Raw genomic sequence first — 21,234 nt, 5'->3', positions numbered from 1 at the left:
CATCCTACAGCTCCTAGACCGCCAGGGGACCTATGCGAGGATCCTATTTGTTGATATTAGCTCTGCATTCAACACCATTGTGCCAGTGCTATTACACTCCAAATTCTCCTTGTTGACTGTGCGTGCACCCCTCTGGCGGTGGATCACCAGCTTCCTGACAGACAGGAAGCAGCTTGTGAGGCTGGGAAAGCACATCTCGGACCCGCAAACGCTCAGCATAGGAGCATCGCAAAGCGCTCTCCTCTCCTCTACTCTCTCTACACCAACGACTGCACCTCCACAGACAACTCTGTCAAGCGTCTCAAGTTTGTGTATGACACAACCCTGATTGGACTGATTCAGAATGGGGAGGAATCTGCCTGCAGACAGGAAGTGTCACAGCTGGCGTCCTGGTGCCATCGCAACAACCTACAGCTCAATGCTCTTATGACAGTGGAATTGATTGTAGACTTTAGGAGAGCTCCCCCTCCCCTCACCCCACTCACCATCAACAACACCACAGTCACATCTGTGGAGTCTTTTAAGTTCCTGGGAACCATCATCTCCAAGGACCTTAAATGGGGGGCTACCATCGACCCCACAGTCAAAAAGGCACAACAGATGATGTACTTCCTACGGCAGCTGAGGAAGCACAATCTGCCACAGGCAATAATGGTCCAATACTACACGACCATCTCACCTTCTCCATCTTGGTCTGGTTTGGCTCAGCCACCAAGCACGACACCTGGAGGCTGCAGCGAATCGTCCGATCAGCTGAGAAGGTTATTGGCTGCAACCTTCCCTCCATTGATGAACTGTACACTGCAAGGGCCAGGAAGCGAGCGGGCAAGATCATCTCTGACCCCTCTCACCCTGGCCACAAACTCTTTGTATCACTTCCCTCTGGAAGGCGACTCCGGACTGTCAAAGCTGCCATAGCCAGACATAAAAACTGTTTTTATCCACGAATAGTTGCTCTACTCAACGGCCAAAAATCTGTAGCCTCCCTTTGATCTGGTATTATGTTGGTTCACATGCTTGATCAATGGTGTTTTATCATTAATGTGTTATTATTATTAATGTTTAGTGTTTTCTGAGTCATTCGTAACTGTCACTGTATGTCATGTTGTTACTTGTGGGTGGAGCACCAAGGCAAATTCTTTGTATATGAATACTTGGCCAATAAACTTATTTACTTACTTACTTACTTACTTAACCGTTTGCTGATAAAATAATACTTCCTTATTTTACTTCTGTTTCCAGATGCTAATCTATCCCTCTACATATTTGTGTTCTCCACACAGTGACGGCCGCTGAGGACGAGGACACTGGCTCCCTGAGTGTTTGTCAGTCGATACTCGACCAGCGGACAGAACCCAGGTATGTAATTCCGTGTCTGTCGCTCGTTCCCACGAACAACCACCAGTTCGGCAGAGTTGCGACTTTATGCAGAGTCTGATCACTGAAATACTTTGTGTATTGAGGTAACTGCAGATGCTGATTCACACCAAACATAGACACAAAGCGCTGGAGTAACTCAGCGGGACAAGCAGCATCTCTGGAGAGTTTAGTTTAGTTTATTGTCACGTGCACCGAGTTACAGGGAAAAGCCTTTGTTCCAAGCTAACCAGTCAGAGGGAAGGCAACACATGTTTACAATCAAAGATAGACACAAAATGCTGGAGTAACTCAGTGGGACAGGCAGCATCTCTGGATAGAAGAAGGGTCTTGACCCGAAGTGACACCCATTTCTTCTATCCAGAGTTTAGAGATATGGAAGGGTAAGGTGTGAAAACCCATTATTTCTCTCCAGAGATGCTGCCTGCCCCGTTGAGTTAAGGCAGCATTGTGTGTCTAACTTTGGTTTAAACCAGCATCTGCAGTTCCTTCCTACACATGATTACAATTGTTCCATTTACAGTGTACAGATAGGGGAATAGCGTTTAGTGCAAGGTAAAACCAGCAAAGTCTGATAAAGGATAGTCCGAGGGTCATCAAAAAGGTAGACAGTAGTTCAGCGCTGCTCTCTGGTTGTGGTTGGATGATTCAGTTGCCTGATAACAGCTGGGAAGAAACTGTCCCCGAATCTGAGAATCAGAGAGAAGGAATGGGTGATGTTTTGGGTCGAGACCGTTCTTCAGTCTGAGAGTCACGGGAGAGAGACACGGAGATAAGGAAGTGAAAGGTGTGAAAACAAGGCAAAGAGAATGAGGTTGGATGAAAATGTAGAATAGATCATTGTTAGCTAGGAGAAGGTGACAACGAAGCAAACAGAGATAAGATTTAATCAAGGGGACGGTCAGACTGGTTGTAGAATAGGAAAGAGGAGGGATGGAGAAAGAGGGAAAGCAAGGCTACGAAGTTAGAGAAGTAGATAATCATACCGATGTAAGCTGCCCAAGCGTAATATGGGGTGCTGTTCCCCAATTTGCGTTGTGCCTGACTCTAACAGTGAAGGAGGCCCAGGACAGAAAGGTATTTCTGTGTCTCCCTCTCCCACGACTCTCAGTATATATTGTACTCAATATTGTGAGCGATTTTGGGCCCCATATCTGAGGAAGGATGTGCTGACTCTGGAGAGGGTCCAGAGGAGGTTTACATGAATGATCCCAGGAATGAGTGGGTTAACATATGATGAGCGTTTGATAGCACTGGGCCTGTACTCGCTGGAGTTTAGCAGAATGAGGGGGGGACATACAGAATAGTGAAAGGCTTGGATAGAGTGAACGTGGAGAGGATGTTTCCACTAGTGGGAGAGTCTAAGACTAGAGATTACAGCCTCAGAATTAAAGGATGTTCTTTTAGGAAGGAGATGAGGAAGGATATATTCAGTCAGAGGGTGGTGAATCTGTGGAATTATTTGCCACAGTAGACTGTAGAGGCTAAATCAGTGGATTATTTAAGGCAGAGACGGATAGATTCTTGATTTGTACTGGTGTCAGAGGTTATGGGGAGAAGGCAGGAGAATGAGGTTACGAGATAGTGATAGATCGGCCATGATTGATTGTGGAGCAGACTTGATGGGCCGAATGGCTTAATTCTGTTCCTATCACTTATGCCCTTATACAGTACGACTTGCCTGGGTTTTGTGCAAACACTGAATTCTGGTACACGTGGCAATTATACAACCATACCAATAGATGGGCTGAAAAAAGGGTTGGCATGGACATGGTGGGCCGAAGGACCTGTTGCGATCTTGGATGGAGCTGTTCCCAAAGCAAGCTGCGATGCATCCTGATACAATCTATCTTCTGTCTACACTATTACTAAAACTCTCATCTTGACCACTTCCCCTCTCTGTTGTTTTTAAATTTGCTCAAAAACGGTTCAGATGTCACCCGTCCAGAAGCTGCCGAGAATAAAGCTAAAGCAGCGCAGTGTGGGCTACTGAGCCCACTCCCACATCCCCCTCCCCTGCACCCACCTTCCCTACACGCCCCACCTTCCCTACACATCCCCCCCCCATCCCTACACATCCCCCCCTTCCCTACACATCCCCCCCTTCCCTACATATCCCCCCCTTCCCTACACATCGCCCCCTTCCCTACACCCCCCTACCCTACACCCCCCCGTCCCCTACACCCCCCGTCCCCTACACCCCCGTCCCCTACACCCCCCGTCCCCTACACCCCCCCGCTCCCTACAACCCCCGTCCCCTACACCCCCCGTCCCCTACACCCCCCCCTCCCCTACACCCCCCCGTCCCCTACACCCCCCCGTCCCCTACACCCCCCGTCCCCTACACCCCCCGTCCCCTACACCCCCCGTCCCCTACACCCCCCGTCCCCTACACCCCCCGTCCCCTACACCCCCCCCCCCGTCCCCTACACCCCCCCGTCCCCTACACCCCCCGTCCCCTACACCCCCCCCCGTCCCCTACACCCCCCCCCGTCCCCTACACCCCCCGTCCCCTTCACCCCTCCCGTCCCCTACACCCCCCGTCCCCTACACCCCCCCCGTCCCCTACACCCCCCGTCCCCTACACACCCCCGTCCCCTACACCCCCCCGTCCCCTACACCCCCCCCCCGTCCCCTACACCCCCCCGTCCCCTACACCCCCCGTCCCCTACACCCCCCCGTCCCCTACACCCCCGTCCCCTACACCCCCCCGTCCCCTACACCCCCGTCCCCTACACCCCCCGTCCCCTACACCCCCCCGTCCCCTACACCCCCCCGTCCCCTACACCCCCCCGTCCCCTACACCCCCCCGTCCCCTACACCCCCCCGTCCCCTACACCCCCCCGTCCCCTACACCCCCCGTCCCCTTCACCCCCGTCCCCTACACCCCCCGTCCCCTACACCCCCCGTCCCCTTCACCCCCGTCCCCTACACCCCCCCTTCCCTACACCCCCCCTTCTCTACACATCACCCCCTTCCCTACACATCCCCCCCATCCCCTACACCCCCCGTCCCCATACACCCCCCCCCCTTCCCTACACCCCCCGTCCCCTACACCCCCCGTCCCCTACACCCCCCCTTCCCCTTCACCCCCTGTCCCCTACACCCCCCGTCCCCTACACCCCCCGTCCCCTACACCCCCCGTCCCCTACACCCCCCCGTCCCCTACACCCCCCCTTCCCTACACATCCCCCCCTTCCCTACACCCCCCTTCCCTACACCCCCTTCCCTACACCCCCCGTCCCCATACACCCCCCCTTCCCTACACCCCCGCTTCCCTACACCCCCCCGTCCCCTACACCCCCCCCTTCCCCTACACCCCCCCGTCCCCTACACCCCCCGTACCTCTCGCACACATCCCCCTCCCCACCCCACCTTCCCCAACTCCCTCCCCCACACACCACCACACACCCTTCCCCACCCCCACACACCCCCTTCCCCACACCCCTTCCCCACACTTCCCCCACACTCACCCCCCACACTCACCCCCCACACTCACCCCCCACACTCACCCCCCACACACGCCCTCCCCCACACCCGCACACACGCCCTCCCCTAGCCACACGACACCCCCTAGCCACGCAACCCCACAAACACCCTCCTCACACACCCCTTCCCCCTTCATTCCAATGAAATGCAGGTTTGTAGGCTAATTGGCTTGGCAACATTGTAAATTGTCCCTAGTGTGTGTAGGATAGTGTTAGTGTGCGGGGGATCGCTGGTCAGCACAGACTCGATGGGTCGAAGGGCCTGTTTCCACGTTGTATCTCTAGACTAAACACAGAACTAGTGTGTGAAGTGGTCGGCATGGTCTGTGGGTCGTGGGAGCCTGTTTCTGTGCTGTATCTCTAAACTAAACTAAGCTCTGAGCAATTTATTGTGGTCTTGGGCAGAGCTGGTCCCAAACCAAAGTGTAATGCAACCTAACAGTGTTCTTTCACAGTTCATGTGGAGAAGTTGGTGCGAGTCACTGGAGAAAAGCTGAACTTCCTTCATCTTTTGAGCACGATGAGACATCAGTTTGCTTTATTGACCACAGCTTCAATGTAGTTGGTGCAGCGTATGCTGTTGGTGATATTTACAGGCATGTGATAGGAGCAGAATTAGGCCATTCAGCCCATCAAATCTACTCCGCCTTTTAATCATGGCTGATCCATCTCTCCCTACTAATCCCATTCTCCTGCCTTCTCCCCATAACCCCTGGCAACCGTACAAATTCACAATCTATCTATCTCTGCCTTAACAATATCCACTGACTGGGCCGCCACAACCTTCTGTGGCAAAAATTCCACAGATTCACCACCCTCTCACTAAAGAAATTCCTCCTCATCTCCTTCCTAGAAGAACGTTGAATTCATCGGCTGTGACCCCTCCCACTAGTGGAAAAGTCCTATCCACATCCACTCTATCCAAGCCTTTCACTATTCGGTAAGTTTCAATGTGGTCCTCCCTCATTCTTCTAAACTCCAGCTAGTACAGGCCCAGTGCCGACAAACGCTCATCATATGTAAACACACTCATTCCTGGGACCATTCCTGTAAACCTCCTCTGGACCCTCTCGAGAGCCAGCACATCCTTCATCAGACGCGGGGCTCAAAATTCCTCACAATATTCCAAATGTGGCCTCACCAGCGCCTCATAGAGCCTCAGCATTGCATCCATGTTGCTTAATGTATATTGGTTGCTGGAGTTTTACTGCAATAACTTTCTCTTCCAGACCGGGAGATCGGGTAACTGACGGGATATCTGGGATCAGACAATGATCGGGAGATCATTCTTCCTCCTCTCCCTTCTCCAAGGTACCATCAGCAGCAACTCAGAAGTGTTTACGGGGAGTGATGCACTGGTGGAGGGAGTGATGCACTGGGGGAGGGGCGGTGAGGAGGGAATGATGCACTGGGGGAGGGGCGGTGAGGGGGGAATGATGCACTGGGGGAGGGGCGGTGAGGAGGGAGTGATGCACTGGGGGAGGGGCGGTGAGGGGGCATGATGCACTGGGGGAGGGGCGGTGAGGAGGGAGTGATGCACTGGGGGAGGGGCGGTGAGGAGGGAGACTCTACCACTACGCCACGATGCTGCTCTACTACGCTCTGTTCACACCGGGTCCACAGCGCAGGATAAAAGGTGTGGAAAGTCCAGTGAACTGACAGGGTGTTCACTGCTAAAGATTGTTCCTTCTCTCCTCAGCCGTGATGTCGGGAGAGTGGAGTGCGGACAATCCCAGAGCTGTGACAGCGCAGAATGGTTTGTGTGCACGGATTCCGTGTCACTACAGATACCCGTCGATCCTGAACAATGATCCACGGACTGGAATCTGGTTTAACAGTGAGTCGCACAAGGGTCCTCTAGCCTTCCACTCCGGGGATCACAGTCTAGAATCAACAAAGTTTCAGCATCGGACCCGGCTGTCAGGAATCCTGAAAGACAACGACTGTTCCCTGGTTATAGACAACGTCACACAGCAAGATGCAGGTCCTTATTTTTTCAGAGTTGAATTCGGAGGGGTAAACCTTTGCAACTACCACCCTGTAACACAGCTCAGTGTTGCTGGTAAGTGCTCTGTATAATTCACTCTTTCACTCAACAGTTTCTCCCAGCTGTTATCAGGCAACTGAACCAACCTACCACAACCAGAGAGCGGTGTTGAACTACTGTCGACATCACTGGTGACCCATCGGACTATCCTTGATTGGACTTTGCTGGCACTAAACGTTATTCCCTTATCACGTATCCATACACTGCTAATGGCTCGATTGCAATCATGTATAGTCTATCTGCTGAAGCGGATAGTAGTTCAGGACCGCTCCCTGGTTGTGATAGGATGATTCAGTTGCCTGATAACAGCTGGGGAGAAACTGTCCCTGAATCTGGAGGTGTGCGTTTTCACACTTCTATACCTTGTAAAAACATCCTTGCTCGTGTGGGACTGGGGTTTCGATGTGAACCGATGTATCCAGTGATATTTAACTAACAGTATTTGTTTCTCTGTGTGTTAGATTTCACAGATAAACCCACGATATTCCCTGCTGAATTGGTGGCAGGAAAGCCTGTGAACATGACCTGCTCCTTCAGCACCACGTGTAATGGAACGGCCCCCGCCTTAACCTGGGTCACCCACGCTGATGAACCACCGTCAGCCTCACACAGCGTAACTCAGCAGGGTGACACTCTGACATATACTTCTGTTCTGTCCCTGACCCCAGCGCTCAAACATCACGGGCAAAACCTCACCTGCAGAGTCACATACCCAACTGTGTCATCGGAGCAGACCCTCACACTGACTGTGGAATGTAAGTACGGAGATCGTTTATTGTGCAGGAACAGCAATAATCTATTAGCAGTGCTGGTATATAAGGTCATAGACGATAGGTGCAGAATTAGGCCATTCGGCCCATCAACTCTACTCCGCCATTCAATCATGGCTGATCAATCTCTCTCTCCTAACCCCTTTCTTCGTCCTTCTCCCCATATCCTCTGACACCCGTAATAATCAAATCAACACCAAAAGCTGGAGAAACTCAGCAGGACAGGCTGCATCTCTGGAGAGAAGGAAAGGGTGACGTTTCGGGTCGAGACCCTTCTTCAGACTGAAAGTTACGGGAAAGGGAAACGAGAAATATAGACGATGATGTAGAGAGATGTAGGACCTACCTGATCTCCTGGTTGCTAAACACATTAATTCTCCTTCCCATTCTCACACTGAACTTTCTGTCCTCGGGCACCACCATTGTCAGAGTGAGGTTAAATGCAAATTGGAGGATCAGCATCTCATATTTTGCTTGGGCAGTTTACAGCCCAGTGGTATGTATATTGATTTCTCTAACTTCAGGTGGCCCCGACATTCCCTCTCTCTCCATCCCTCCCCCACGCAAGTCTCATCAGCTTCTCGTTCTCACCCAATAAAAAGCTAACAACGGCCTGTTTCCTTTATCATCATTAACTTTTTGCATATCATTCATTCTTTGTTCTATATGTCTCTACACCATCGTCTATATCTCTCATTTCCCTAAACATAGAACTAGTGTGTGAATGTGTGATCGATGGTTGGCGCAGACTCCGTGGGCTGAAGGGCCTATTTCCGCAGTGTATCTCTACAGTCTGAAGACTAAAGTCTTTTACAAGGATCAGCGAAAGTGCCGTAAAACTGGTTGCTGAATGTTACCTGTTTGCAGACGCCCCCCAGAATCTCTCAATCACTTCCCCCGACAATGTGAACAATTCCTGGGTCAGTATAAAGGAAGGAAACTCTGCAGCGATCCTCTGCTCCCTCCAGAGTTTCCCAGCGTCTAATCTGATGTGGAGACATCGGTGTCATGCTGAACACAACACGTTCCAGCAACGAGCTGTGGATGGACATAGACATAGAAAATAGGTGCAGGAGGAGGCCATTCGGCCCTTCGAGCCAGCACCGCCATTCATTGTGATCATGGCTGATCGTCCCCAATCAATAACCCGTGGCTGCCTTCTCCCCATACCCCTTGATTCCACTAGCCCCTAGAGCTCTATCTAACTCTCTCTTAAATCCATCGAGTAACTTGGCCTCCACTGCCCTCTGTGGCAGGGAATTCCACAAATTCACAACTCTTTGGGTGAAAAAGTTTTTTCTCACCTCAGTCTTAAATGGCTTCCTCTTTATTCTAAGACTATGGCCCCTGGTTCTGGACTCACCCAACATTGGGAACATTTTTCATGCATCTACCTTGCCCAGTCCTTTTATAATTTTATATGTTTCTATAAGATCCCCCATGATCCTTCTAAACTCCAGTGAATACAAGCCTAGTCTTTTCAATTCCCTCAGCTGACAGGGAAGGATGCTGGGGTCTATCAGTGTGTGGCGGAGAATGAACATGGGACAGCAGAGAGGGATGTGACCCTCACTGTAGAATGTGTGTAGACACACACTGTCATGTCTATGTAAAGGCAGATGGATTATTGGCCCATGATGGATGCTGGAATTCACTAACACACACACTCGAACCTATGTCCTCTGGTCGTCGATTCACCTACTCTGGGCAAGAGACTCGGTGAATTTACCCGATCTATTCCTCTCATGATTTTAAACACCTCTATAAGACCACCCCTCATCCTCCTGCGCCCCAAGGAAGAGAGTTCTAGCCTGCTCAACCTTTCCCTATAGCTCAGGCCCTCTAGTCCTGGCCACATCCTCATGAATCTTCTCTGCACCCTTTCCTGCTTGACAACATACTTCCTATATTTCCTCTCTCCTCTTCTAAGATGAGGAAGATTAGATAAAATTATTTGAATCATTGTGTGCAGTTCTGGTCAACCCATTACAGGAAGGATGTGGTCAGGGTGCAGAACGCTGCCTAGTTTAGAGAGTATTACCAATAAGGAGTTTTAAGGGGGGCAAACAGTGGTTCAACGGTAGAGTTGCTGCCTCACAGCACCAGAGAGCCAGGTTCAATCCTCACTACGGGTGCTTGTCGGTACGGAGTTGGCAAGTTCATCGCATAACCTACGTGGGTTTTTTCGGGTGCTCCGGTTTCCTCCCACACTCCAAAGATATACAGGTGTGTAGGTTAATTGGCTTGGTATATTTGTAAATTGTCCCTAGTGTGGGCAGGATAGTATATGTGCGTGGGGATCACTGGCCGGCGTGGACACGGTGGGCCGAAGGGCCTGTTTCCGTGCTGTATCTCTAAACTAAACTAAAGAAGAGGTTGGATAGACTTTCTCTGAAATTCATGTTCATAAGTGATGTGAGCACAATAAGGCCATTCGGCCCATCAAGTTTACTCTGCCATTCGATCATGGCTCATCTATTTCTCCCTCCCCTGCCCCATTCCCCTGCCTTCTCCCCATAACCTCTGACACCCGTACTAATCAAGAATCTCTCTATCTCTGCCTTAAATATAACCACTGACTTGTCCTCCACTGCCGTCTGTGGCAAATAATTCCACAGATTCACCACCCAGTTGAAAGGCTGTTGGGAGACCTGATAGAAATATATAAAACTATGTTGCATTGAGAAGGTAGACAGTCAGAATCTTTTTTCACATGGTGCAAATGTCAAGGTTGAGAGGGCAGAGCTTTAAGGTGAGAGGGGGAATTGTAAAGGAGATGTGCGGGGCAACTTTTACAATACGATACGACACGATGGAACTTTATTTATCCCAGGAGAATACTAAATACACAAAATACACAAACACAAAATACTTGAAATATGAAACTAAAGTGACGAGTGGAAAGGCTTGGGGGCTGTGCAAAGATTACGTGGGAGGGGGGTGGTGGGGAGGCGAGTCAGTCTCAGTCTACACTACGACAGAAGGGGGAGGAGTTGTACAGTTTGATAGCCACAGGGAAGAAGGATCTCCTGTGGCGTTCTGTGCTGCATCTTGGTGGAACCAGTCTGTTGCTGAAGGTGCTCCTCAGGTTGACCAATGTGTCACAGAGGGGGTGAGCTGTATTGTCCAGGATGTTCCACAGTTTGAGGAGCATCCTCCCCTCCAAGACCAACCTGTAAATCAACTCCGCCCCAGGATGGAGCCGGCCTTCCTGATGAGCTTGTTGATCCCATTGGCGTCCGCAGCCTTCGCCCTGTTGCCCCGGCACACGGCAGCGAAGAAGATGGCACTGGCCACCACCGATTAGTAGAACATCTGCAGCTTCTTGCTGCTGATGTTGAAGGAGCGGAGCCTTCTCAGAATCCTCTGCCCATTCTTGTACGGGGCCTCAGAGTTCTTGGATCAGTCCTGTTTAATGAAGATATAACACTAAATGCTGGAGTAGACTAAAATGCTGGAGAAACTCCGTGGGTGAGGTAGCATCTATGGAGCGAATGAAATGGGCAACGTGTCGGGTCGAGGCCCTTCAGACTGATGTGAGGGTGGAGGGGGGGGAGGGGGCGGGAAGAAGAAAGGAAGAGGCAGAGACAGTGGGCTGAGGGAGAGCTGGGAAGGAGAGGAGAAACCCGGGACTACCTGAAATTAGAGAAGTCAATGTTCATACCGCTGGGGTGTAAACTGCCCAAGCGAAATATGAGGTGCTGCTCCTCCAATTTACGGTGGGCCTCACTCTGGCCATGGAGGAAGCCCAGGACAGAAAGGTCGGATTCGGAATGTGAGGAAGAGTTGAAGTGCTGAGCCACTGGGAGATCAGGTTGGTTATTGCAATGCCTGAGTAGCTCAGCGGGACAGGCAGCATCTCTGGAGGGAAGGAATAGGTAACGTTTTGGGGCAAGACCCTTCTTCAGACTGGTGGTTTTTGTATAAGGTACTTGTACTCCCTGGTAAACTGTTTAACCATGGAGAGCATCTGCAACACGCTGCCAAGGGCAGTGATGGAGGCAGATAGGGCAGTTCCTTCTCCAGAGATGCTGCCTGTCCACTGAGTTTACTACAGCATTTTGCGTTTGATCTGGAAACATAGACAAATAGGTGCAGGAGTAGGCCATTCGGCCCTTCAAGCCAGCACCACCATTGAATATGATCTTGGCTGATCTACTAAAATCAGTACCCCCGAGTCCTGCTTTTTCCCCATATCCCTTGATTCCTTTAGCCCTAAGTGTTAAATCTAACTCTCTCTTGAAAAAGATCCAGTGAATTGGACTCCACTGCCTTCTGTGGCACAGAATCGCACAGATTCACAACTCTCTCGTGTCTTGTTCCTCCCTCTCCAGATGCGCCAGAGATTTCCCGGGATTCGGGATGCACTCACACACCTGAGAGTGTCACCTGTGTGTGTGCGGCCAGGTGCAACCCACCCGGAGAGCTCACCTGGCGCCTCCCCCTCGCCAACCTCAGCGGAAATCAAACCCACGGACGTCTCCACATCTGGCAGGTGGCAAGCGGGCATCTGGTGAATGGCTCCCTCACTCTGAGAGGGGGTGCGGGAGGGGAGTACGTGACAGCCGTGTGCACAGTCCGAAACCGGCACGGGGAAGCCATGCTCACGCTGTATCTGTCGATGGAAGGTGAGGACATTTATGGGCGAGGGAAGTCAGAGAGCCAGAGAGTCATACTGTAATGGCCATTTCTAACTTTTACAATGTCCAACTTTCCATTGCCATTACTACACAGGTAAGTAGGAGTGATCTTACACAGACCAAAAAAGAACAGATATTCCAGTCATTCTTTATTGAAGTAGTTGTACAAACAAAGATATGAACATACCAGGTTCCCTTTATTCTCATACAAGTTGTAACTTCCTGTCTATGTGAACTGTGTACCCTCCACCTCCTGTAGCTGGTCTGAATCATTCCCTGTCCACTAAGCACATGTGTTACACCCCTCCATTCATCAAATGACCGCCACCAAGTGTCCAAAATAATAGCGCTAGAAATATCTAGACAAACTAATATAATATGCCAACAGTAGCTGGCCGAAACATAAATGACTCCTACACATACCGTGTGGAAACAGGCCCTTCGGCCCAACTTGCCCACACCAACCAACATGTCGCACCTACACCTTAGTGTTGTGTAATGAACCGGACATCATAAGGGAACTCGAGGTAAAGGAGCCATTAGGAGGTGGTGACCATAATATGTTTTAATCTGCAATTTGAGAGGGACAAGGGCCCCACCCGATGATTAACAGCGGGTGCCAGAAGTGGCGTAACCTTCATGGTGACTGACAGGCGAGAAGACCGATCTGCTGATCTCACGATTTTTTAAACCTTCATAACTTGTAATCAGAACAAAATTTGGTGCGCTTGGAGCAGAGGACGGTGAGTAAGGTGGCGATATATCCGAGCGATATTGGGTACCGTTTTTGCGCAAATTTAAAAACAACGCAAACGGGAAGAGGACAAGATGAGAGTTTTAGTAATAGTGTTGATAGATTTGATAAGGTCCCACATTGGAGATTAGTGGGCAAAATTAGAGCACATGGTAATGGGGGTAGGGTACTGACATGGATATAAAAATGGTTGGCAGACAGGAAACAAAGAGTAGGGATTAACGGGTCCCTTTCAGAATGGCAGGCAGTGACTAGTGGGGTACCGCAAGGCTCGGTGCTGGGAACGCAGCTATTTTCAATATACATCAATGATTTAGATGAAGGGATTCAAAGCACCATCAGCAAATATGCAGATGACACAAAGCTGGGTGGCAGTGTGAACTGTGAGGAGGATGCTATGAGGATGCTGAGTGACCTCAGCAGGTTGGGTGAGTGGGCGGGTGCATGGCAGATGCAACTTAATGTGGATAAATATGAGGTTATCCTCTTTGGTGGCAAAAACAGGAAGGCAGATTATTATCTGAATGGTGTCAAGTTGGGAAAAGGGGAAGTACAAAGAGATCTTGTTCATCAGTCACTGAAAGTAAGCATGTAGGTACAGCAAGCAGCGAAGAACGGCAATGGCATGCTGGCCTTCATTAGAGGAGTTGAATATAGGAGCAAAGATGTCCTTCTGCAGATGTACAGGGCACTGGTGAGACCACACCTGGAGTATTGTGTGCAGTTTTGGTCTTCAAATTTGAGGAAAGATATTCTTGCTATTGAGGGAGTGCAGCGTAGGTTCATGAAGTTAATTCCCGGGATGGCGGGACTGTCATATGTTGATAGAATGAAGCGGCTGGGCTTGTATACACTGGAATTCAGAAGGATGAGAAGGGAACTTATTGAAACATATAAGATTATGAAGGGATTGAACACGCTAGAGGCAGGAAACATGTTCCTGTTGCGGGAGTCCAGAACAAGGGGCCACAGTTTAAGAATAAGGGGTAGGCCATTTAAAATGGAGATGAGGAAAAACTTTTTTACCCAGAGAATTGTGAATCTGTGGAGGCTTTCAAGAGAGAGTTAGATAGAGCTCTTAGAGATAGCGGAGTCAAGGGATATGGTGAGAAGGCTGGAACGGGGTACTGCATGTGGATGATCAGCCATGATCACATTGAATGGCGGTGCTGGCTCGAAGGGCCGAATGGCCTACTCCTGTACCTATTGTTTATTGTCATGAATCTTCTCTGCACTCTTTCCAGCTTCCTTCCTAGAGCAGTGTGACTAAAACTGGACGCAATACCTGAAATACCGTCTCACCAATGTCTTGCACAACAACTAGAATCTAACATCTGCGGCAGGCAAGATATCATTGTCATAGAGTGACAACGCATGAAAACAGGCCCATATCCGTCTAAACATCCGCTCACAGAGTTATAGTGATACATTGTAGAAACAGGCCCTTCGGCCCAACTTGTCCACACCAGCCAACATGCCCCAGCTACACTAGTCCCACCTGCCTGCGCTTGGTCCATATCCCTGCAAACCAGTCCTATCCATGCACCTGTATAACTGTTTTGTAAATGTTGGGATAGTCTCCGCCTCAACGACCTCTAATCCTCTCATGATTTATACACTACTATAAGACTACGTTACAGTTTAGTTTATTGTCATGTGTGCGCCGAGCTACAGTGAAAAGCTTTTGTTGTGTGCTAACCAGTCAGTGTACAGACCATACATGATTACAATCAAGCTGTTTACAGTGTTTAGATACACGATAAGGGAATAATGTTTAGTGCAAGGTAAAGGCAGTAAAGTCCGATCAAGGATAGACCGAGGATCACCAATGAGGTAGATAGTAGTTCAGCACTGCTCTCTGGTTGTGGTGGGATGGTTCAAGGTGCATCTGTGGTTCGTTTAGTTCAGTTTAGCTTATTGTCCCGTGTACCGAGGTACAGTGAAAAGCTTTAGTTGCGTGCTAACCGCAAAAAATTGCAGAAAGTTGTGGACACAGCACAGACCATCGCACAAACCAACCTCTCTACCATCGACTCCATCTACACCTCACGCTGCCTCGACAAGGCCAGCAGCCTAATCAAGGACCAGTCTCACCCCGGCCACTCCCTCTTCTCATGGGCGGAAATCACTTTTAAAACATGGGGGGGACACAATTTCCTGGCGGCCCAAAGACAACACAATGTCTACGAGAAGCTGCACCTAGTCGACGATTAATATGTTTTAATCTACAATTTGAGAGGGAGAAGGGAAAATCAGAAATGTCAGTATTACAGTTGAACAAAGGGTACTATGGAGCCATGAGGGAGGAGCGGGCCAAAGTTGACTGGAAAAATTCCCTGTCAGGGATGACATTGGAACAACAATGGCAGGTATTTCTGGGAATAATACAGAGGGTGCAGGATCAGTTCATTCCAAAGAGGGAGAAAGATTCCAAGGGGAGTAAGGGGCGACCGTGGCTGACAAGGGAAGTCAAGGACAGTATAAAATTAAAGAGAAGTAGTATAACATTGCAAAGATGAGTGGGAAGCCAGAGGATTGGGTAACTTTTAAAGAGCAACAGAAGATAACTAAAATGGTAATGCGGGCAGAAAAGATGAGGTAGGAAGGTAAGCTAGCTAAGAATATAAAGGAGGATAGTAAAAGCTTCTTTAGGTATGTGAAGAGGAAAAAATTAGTTCAGACCGAAGTTGGAATCTTGAAGACTGAAACAGGTGAATTTATTATGGGGAACAAGGAAATGGCAGACGAGTTGAACCGGTACTTTGACAATAGACAATAGGAGCAGAGTAGGCCATTTGGCCCTTCGAGCCAGCACCGCCATTCAATTTGATCATGGCTGATCATCCACATTCAGACACCCGTTCCTGCCTTCTCACCATATGCCTTGACTCCACTATCTTTTAAGAGCTCTATCTAGCTCTCTTGAAAGTATCCGATCCGTCTTCAGTATTGTGTGCAGTTTTGATCTCCATATTTGGGGAAGAACATTCTTGCTATTGAGGGAGTGCAGCGTAGTTTCACAAGGTTAATTCCCGGGATGGCGGGACTGTCATATCTTGATAGAATGGAGCGCCTGGGCTTGTATACTCTGGCATTTAGAAGGATGAGAGGGTATCTTATTGAAACATGTAAGATTGTGAAGGGATTGGACACTAGGGGCAGGAAACATGTTCCCGATGTTGGGGGAGTCCAGAACCAGGGGCCACAGTTTAAGAATAAGGGGTAGGCCATTTAAAACGGAAATGAGGAGAAACGTTTTTACCCAGAGAATTGTGAATCTGTGGAATTCTCTGCCTCAGAAAGCAGTGGAGGCCAATTCTCTGGATGCTTTCAAGAGAGAGTTAGATAGCGCTCTTAAAGATAGCAGAGTCAAGGGATATGGTGAGAAGACAGGAACGGGGTACTGAATGTGGATGATCAGCCATGATCACATCGAATGGTGGTCCTGGCTCGAAGGGCCGAATGGCCTACTCCTGCATCTATTGTCTATTGTCATGAATCTTCTCTGCACTCTTTCCAGCTTCCGTCCTAGAGCAGTGTGACTAAAACTGGACGCAATACCTCAAATGCGGTCTCACCAACGTCTTGCACAACAACTAGAAACTAACATCTGCGGCAGGCAAGATATCATTGAGTCATAGTGACATCGCATGAAAACAAGCCCATATCCGTCTAAACATCCTCTCATAGAGTTATAGTGATACATTGTGGAAACAGGCCCTTTGGCCCAACTTGCCCACACCAGCCAACCTGCCCCAGCTACACTAGTCCCACCTGCCTGTGCTTGGTCCATATCCCTGCAAACCAGTCCTATCCATGCACCTGTATAACTGTTTTGTAAATGTTGGGATAGTCTCTGCCTCAACGGCCTCTGGCAGCACATTCCATACACCCACCACCCTCTGTGTGAAAAAGTTACCCCTTAGATTCCTATTAAATCTTTTCCCCCTCACATTAAACCTATTTTTTCTGGTGTTCGATTCCCCTACTCTGGGCAAGAGACTCTGTGTATCTACCCGATCTAATCCTCTCATGATTTATACACTACTATAAGACTACGTTACAGTTTAGTTTATTGTCATGTTTACTGAGCTACAGTAAAAAGCTTTTGTTGTGTGCTAACCAGTCAGTGTACAGACCATACATGATTACAATCAAGCTGTTTACAGTGTTTAGATACATGATAAGGGAACTGGTGTGAAAACGCACATCTCCAGATTCAGGGACTGTTTCTTCCCAGCTGTTTTCAGGCCATTCTACCACAATTAGGGAGCAGTCCTGAACTAATATCTACCTCATTGGTGACCCTCGGACTATCTTTGATCGGACTTTGCTGGCTTAACCTTGCACTAAACGTTATTCCCTTTATCCTGTATCTGTACACTGTGGACAGCTCGATTGTAATCATGTGTTGCCTTTCCGCTGACTGGATAGCACGACACAAAAGCTTTTCACTGTACCTCGTTACACGTGACAATAAATTAAACTGTAAAAACTGAAAACACACCTCTTGTTTTTACAGATAAAAGCTTCAGTATTTGGAAGGCAGTTTTGCTCACAGCAGGGATAATACTGATGGCTGTGCTAGCTGGATTCATCATCTACAAGTATATACTGCGGTAAGTTTAAATAAATCCACATTTTTACTTCCAAATCCATCTCTTTGTCATCTGCTTATGACTGCTTCTGCCAGGCTAACTCCTGTTCACAGACACAAAGTGCTGGAGTAACTCGGCAAGTCAGGCAGCATCTCTGGAGAACATGGATAGGTACAAAGTGCTGGAGTAACTTAGCGGGTCAGGCAGCATCTCTGGAGAACATGGATAGGTACAAAGTGCTGGAGTAACTCAGCGGGTCAGGCAGCATCTCTGGGGATTCAGAAATAGGTGACATTTCGGGTTGGGACCTTCTTCAGACTGAAAGGTTGAAAAAGTCAGAACAAATCAGAGCCAGCGACAGATGACCTTTGGACTGTTGTGAGCCATTTTGGGCCCCATATCTGAGGGAGGATTTGCTCTGGAGGGTCCAAAGGAGGTTTACGAGAATGATTAACATATGATGAGTGTTTGACACTCACTGGGCCTGTACTAGCTGGAGTTTAGAAGGATGAGGGGTGAACCTCATTGAAATTTAATGAATAGTGAATGGCCTGGATAGAGTGGATGTGTAGAGGATATTTCCACTGGTGGGAAAGTGAGTTTAGGGCCAGAGGCCACAGCCTTAGAATTAAAGGACTACTTTCAGGAAGAGGAGGAGGAGTTTCTTCAGTCCTAGGGTGGTGAATCTGTGGAATTCTTTGCCACAGAAGGCTGTGGAGGCCAAGCCAATCGAAATGTTTAAGGCAAAGATAGATAGGTTATTGATCAGTACGGGTGTCAGGGTTATGGGAAAAGGCAGGAGAATGGGATGAGGAGGAAGAGTTAGATCTACCATGATTGAATGGCAGAGTAGACTTGATGGGCCGAATGACTTAATTCTGCTCCTATCATTAATGACCTCATGACTTCACGACCAACGTCTAATACAACTGCAACTTTGTACTTGGACTTTGCTGATGTGCTGTAAACTTGGTGTGATCTTCTGTTGCTGCAGGAGGGAAGATGCTTCAGGAAACCAAGACACCAATGTGATCTACTGCCCACACTCTGCCACCAATCAGGTAGTGGAACTTTGCATTTAATCTCAACTACAGATGATACAAACGTGGGCACAAAAGCTGGAGTAACTCAGTGGAACAGGCAGAATCTCTGGAGAGAAGGAACAGGTGATGTTTCGGTCGAGACTCGAGGGGCCTGAGTTACAGGGAGAGGTTGAGGAGGCTGGGACTCTATTCCTTGGAGTGCAGGGGGATGAGGGGTGATCTTATAGATGTGTATAAAATCATGAGAGGAATAGATCGGGTAGATGCACAGAGTCTCTTGCCCAGAGTAGGGGAATCGAGGACCAGAGGACATAGGTTTCAAGGTGGTGGAAAAAAATCTGAGGGGTATCTTTTTCACACAAACGGTGGTGCGTGTATGGAACGAGCTGCTGGAGGAGGTAGTTGAGGCTGGGACTATCACAAAGTTTAAGAAACAGTTAGAAAGGTACATGGACAGGACAAGTTTGGAGGGATATGGACCAAGCCCAGGCAGGTGGGACTAGTGTAGCTGGGACATGTTGGCCGGTGTGGGCAAGTTGGGCAGAAGGGCCTGTTTCCACAATGTATGACTCTATATAGATGATGATGTAGAGAGAGATAAAGAACAATGAATGAAAGATAGATGTAAACAAAGTAACAATGATAAAGGAAACAGGCCACTGTTAGCGGTTTGTTGGGTGAAAACGAGAAGCTGGTGCGACTTGGGTGGGGGAGGGATGGAGAGAGAGGGAACACAGGGCTACCTCAAGTGAGAGAAATCAATGTTCATATCACTGGGCTGTAAGCTGCCCAAGCGGAATATGTGATGCTGGTCCTCCAATTTGTGTTTAGCCTCACTCTGTCAATGGAGGCGACCGAGGACAGAAAGGTCAGTGTGGGAAGGGGAATTAAAGTATTTAGCAACCGGGGGGTATGAATATTGATTTATCTAACTATGTGAGAGTGTGTGAGAGAGGGGTGTGAGTGTGAGAGAAAGTTTGAGAGAAGGAGACAGTGCGAGAGGGGGAGAGAGAGAGTGTGAAACTGCGAGTTTGAGAGACAGAGCGCGTGAGTGTGAGAGAGTGAGAGAAAGAGGAGAGGGAGAGAGAGAAAGTGAGAGAGAGGGAGTGGGAGAGAGCAGGAGAGATAGAGAGAGAGAGAGGGAGAGGGTGTGAGAGGAGAACATAAACAACATGGCTGAACCTGGGTCTGTGGGAGTTCAGGAGCTGTGAACCTTCTCGCTGATTGTATTAAATGCCGGGCCACACTGCTCTGTACTAAACCCACAACTGCCCGTCTGCTTCCCTTTCCTTCCAGAGCGCGGGGAGTGGAGAGAACGGGCCGGCCCCAGTGGAGCTGAAAGGAGGAGGGGAATCGGGAGAGGGGGAAGAACAAGCGGTCGTGTACGCCAACCTGCGGGAGGTGCTGAGCAGCGGAGACACCGGGCACAGTGACGAGGGGTTGGAATACGCAGAGCTCTGGTTCCACTCCAAGCAGGGGAAGGGGTAGGTGGGAGGATGGAGGGAGGATGGAGGGAGGGGCGGTGTGGAGGGAGGGGAGGGGCGGTGAGGAGGGAGAGGTGATGGGGAGAGAGCGCTGCACCAGCCTTAACTACCTTGGGTTTCATAGATTAATTAACCCTCTGTAGATGAAATAGTGGGATAACATAGAACTAGTGTGTGAACGGATGATCGATGGTCGGTGCGGACTCGGTGGCTGAAGGGCCTGTTTCCCCGCTGTATCTCTTTAAAAAAGCCTTTGTTTCTTTAGAACAGACTGTTCCGCGGGTAACTATTAACATTGACAATAATTGCTTCTATCAAATGATAGTCTGTTAAACACAGTCTTTACCTGCAGTTACAAAATCCACTCGTAGCTATTAAATGAAGACCTTTATATTTTGAGAATCCTGTGGGATTGTTGCTAATGCTATTCTGAAGCTCTTGCTCTTGTAGCACCATGTTCTATAACAAGTTTCATAGCAAGCAGCTCTCTGTGTGGCATTGGTGAGTAATAATAATAATGAAATGCAGACGCTGGAAATCTGACAAAGGACGGCACGGTGGAGCAGCGGTAGAGTTGCTGCCTCACAGCGCCAGAGACCCGGGTTCGATCCTGACTACAGGTGCTGTCTGTACGGAGTTTGTATGCTCCCCCCGTGACCTGCGTGGGTTTTCTCCGGGATCTTCGGTTTCCTCCCACACCCCACAGATGGGCTGGTTTGTAGTTTAATTGGCTTGCAGTAAATGTAAATTGTCCCTGCTTACCCACCACACCACCTCCAGGTCCCTCAGACCGGCAGACTTGGGGTTACTGAACATCCCTCGGTTTAGGCATAAGCTCAGGGGCGACCGTGCCTTTGCGGTTGCAGCTCCTAGACTGTGGAACAGCATCCCTCTTCCCATCAGAACTGCCCCCTCCATCGACTCTTTTAAGTCGAGACTTAAAACGCATCTTTACTCTCAAGCCTTTCTTGACGTCCTCTGAGGGAGGGCTATATGTATGTATTTATGTATGTACTTAATCTATGAACCACTG

The 21,234-nt window shown here is 49.2% G+C and overlaps 1 protein-coding gene across 1 annotated transcript in view; it reads left to right on the top strand.

The window, feature by feature from the left end:
* Positions 1 to 20,205, top strand: part of LOC116968000 (myeloid cell surface antigen CD33-like) — a 39,101-nt gene extending 18,896 nt beyond the window's left edge. The window contains exons 2-8 of the mRNA XM_033014635.1: positions 1,284 to 1,359; positions 6,095 to 6,176; positions 6,565 to 6,927; positions 7,374 to 7,667; positions 17,599 to 17,695; positions 18,669 to 18,735; positions 20,014 to 20,205. Of these exons, the coding sequence (XP_032870526.1) occupies positions 6,137 to 6,176; positions 6,565 to 6,927; positions 7,374 to 7,667; positions 17,599 to 17,695; positions 18,669 to 18,735; positions 20,014 to 20,205 (1,053 nt within the window). The 5' untranslated portion in view covers positions 1,284 to 1,359; positions 6,095 to 6,136. The remainder of the gene's footprint in view (positions 1 to 1,283; positions 1,360 to 6,094; positions 6,177 to 6,564; positions 6,928 to 7,373; positions 7,668 to 17,598; positions 17,696 to 18,668; positions 18,736 to 20,013) is intronic.
* Positions 20,206 to 21,234: the final 1,029 nt, after the last annotated feature.

Source organism: Amblyraja radiata, chromosome 43, assembly GCF_010909765.2.
Source record: "Amblyraja radiata isolate CabotCenter1 chromosome 43, sAmbRad1.1.pri, whole genome shotgun sequence".
Lineage (NCBI taxonomy): Eukaryota > Metazoa > Chordata > Chondrichthyes > Rajiformes > Rajidae > Amblyraja > Amblyraja radiata.
Note: the sequence above shows the minus strand (reverse complement) of the source record. Positions and strands in the feature narration are given on the sequence as shown.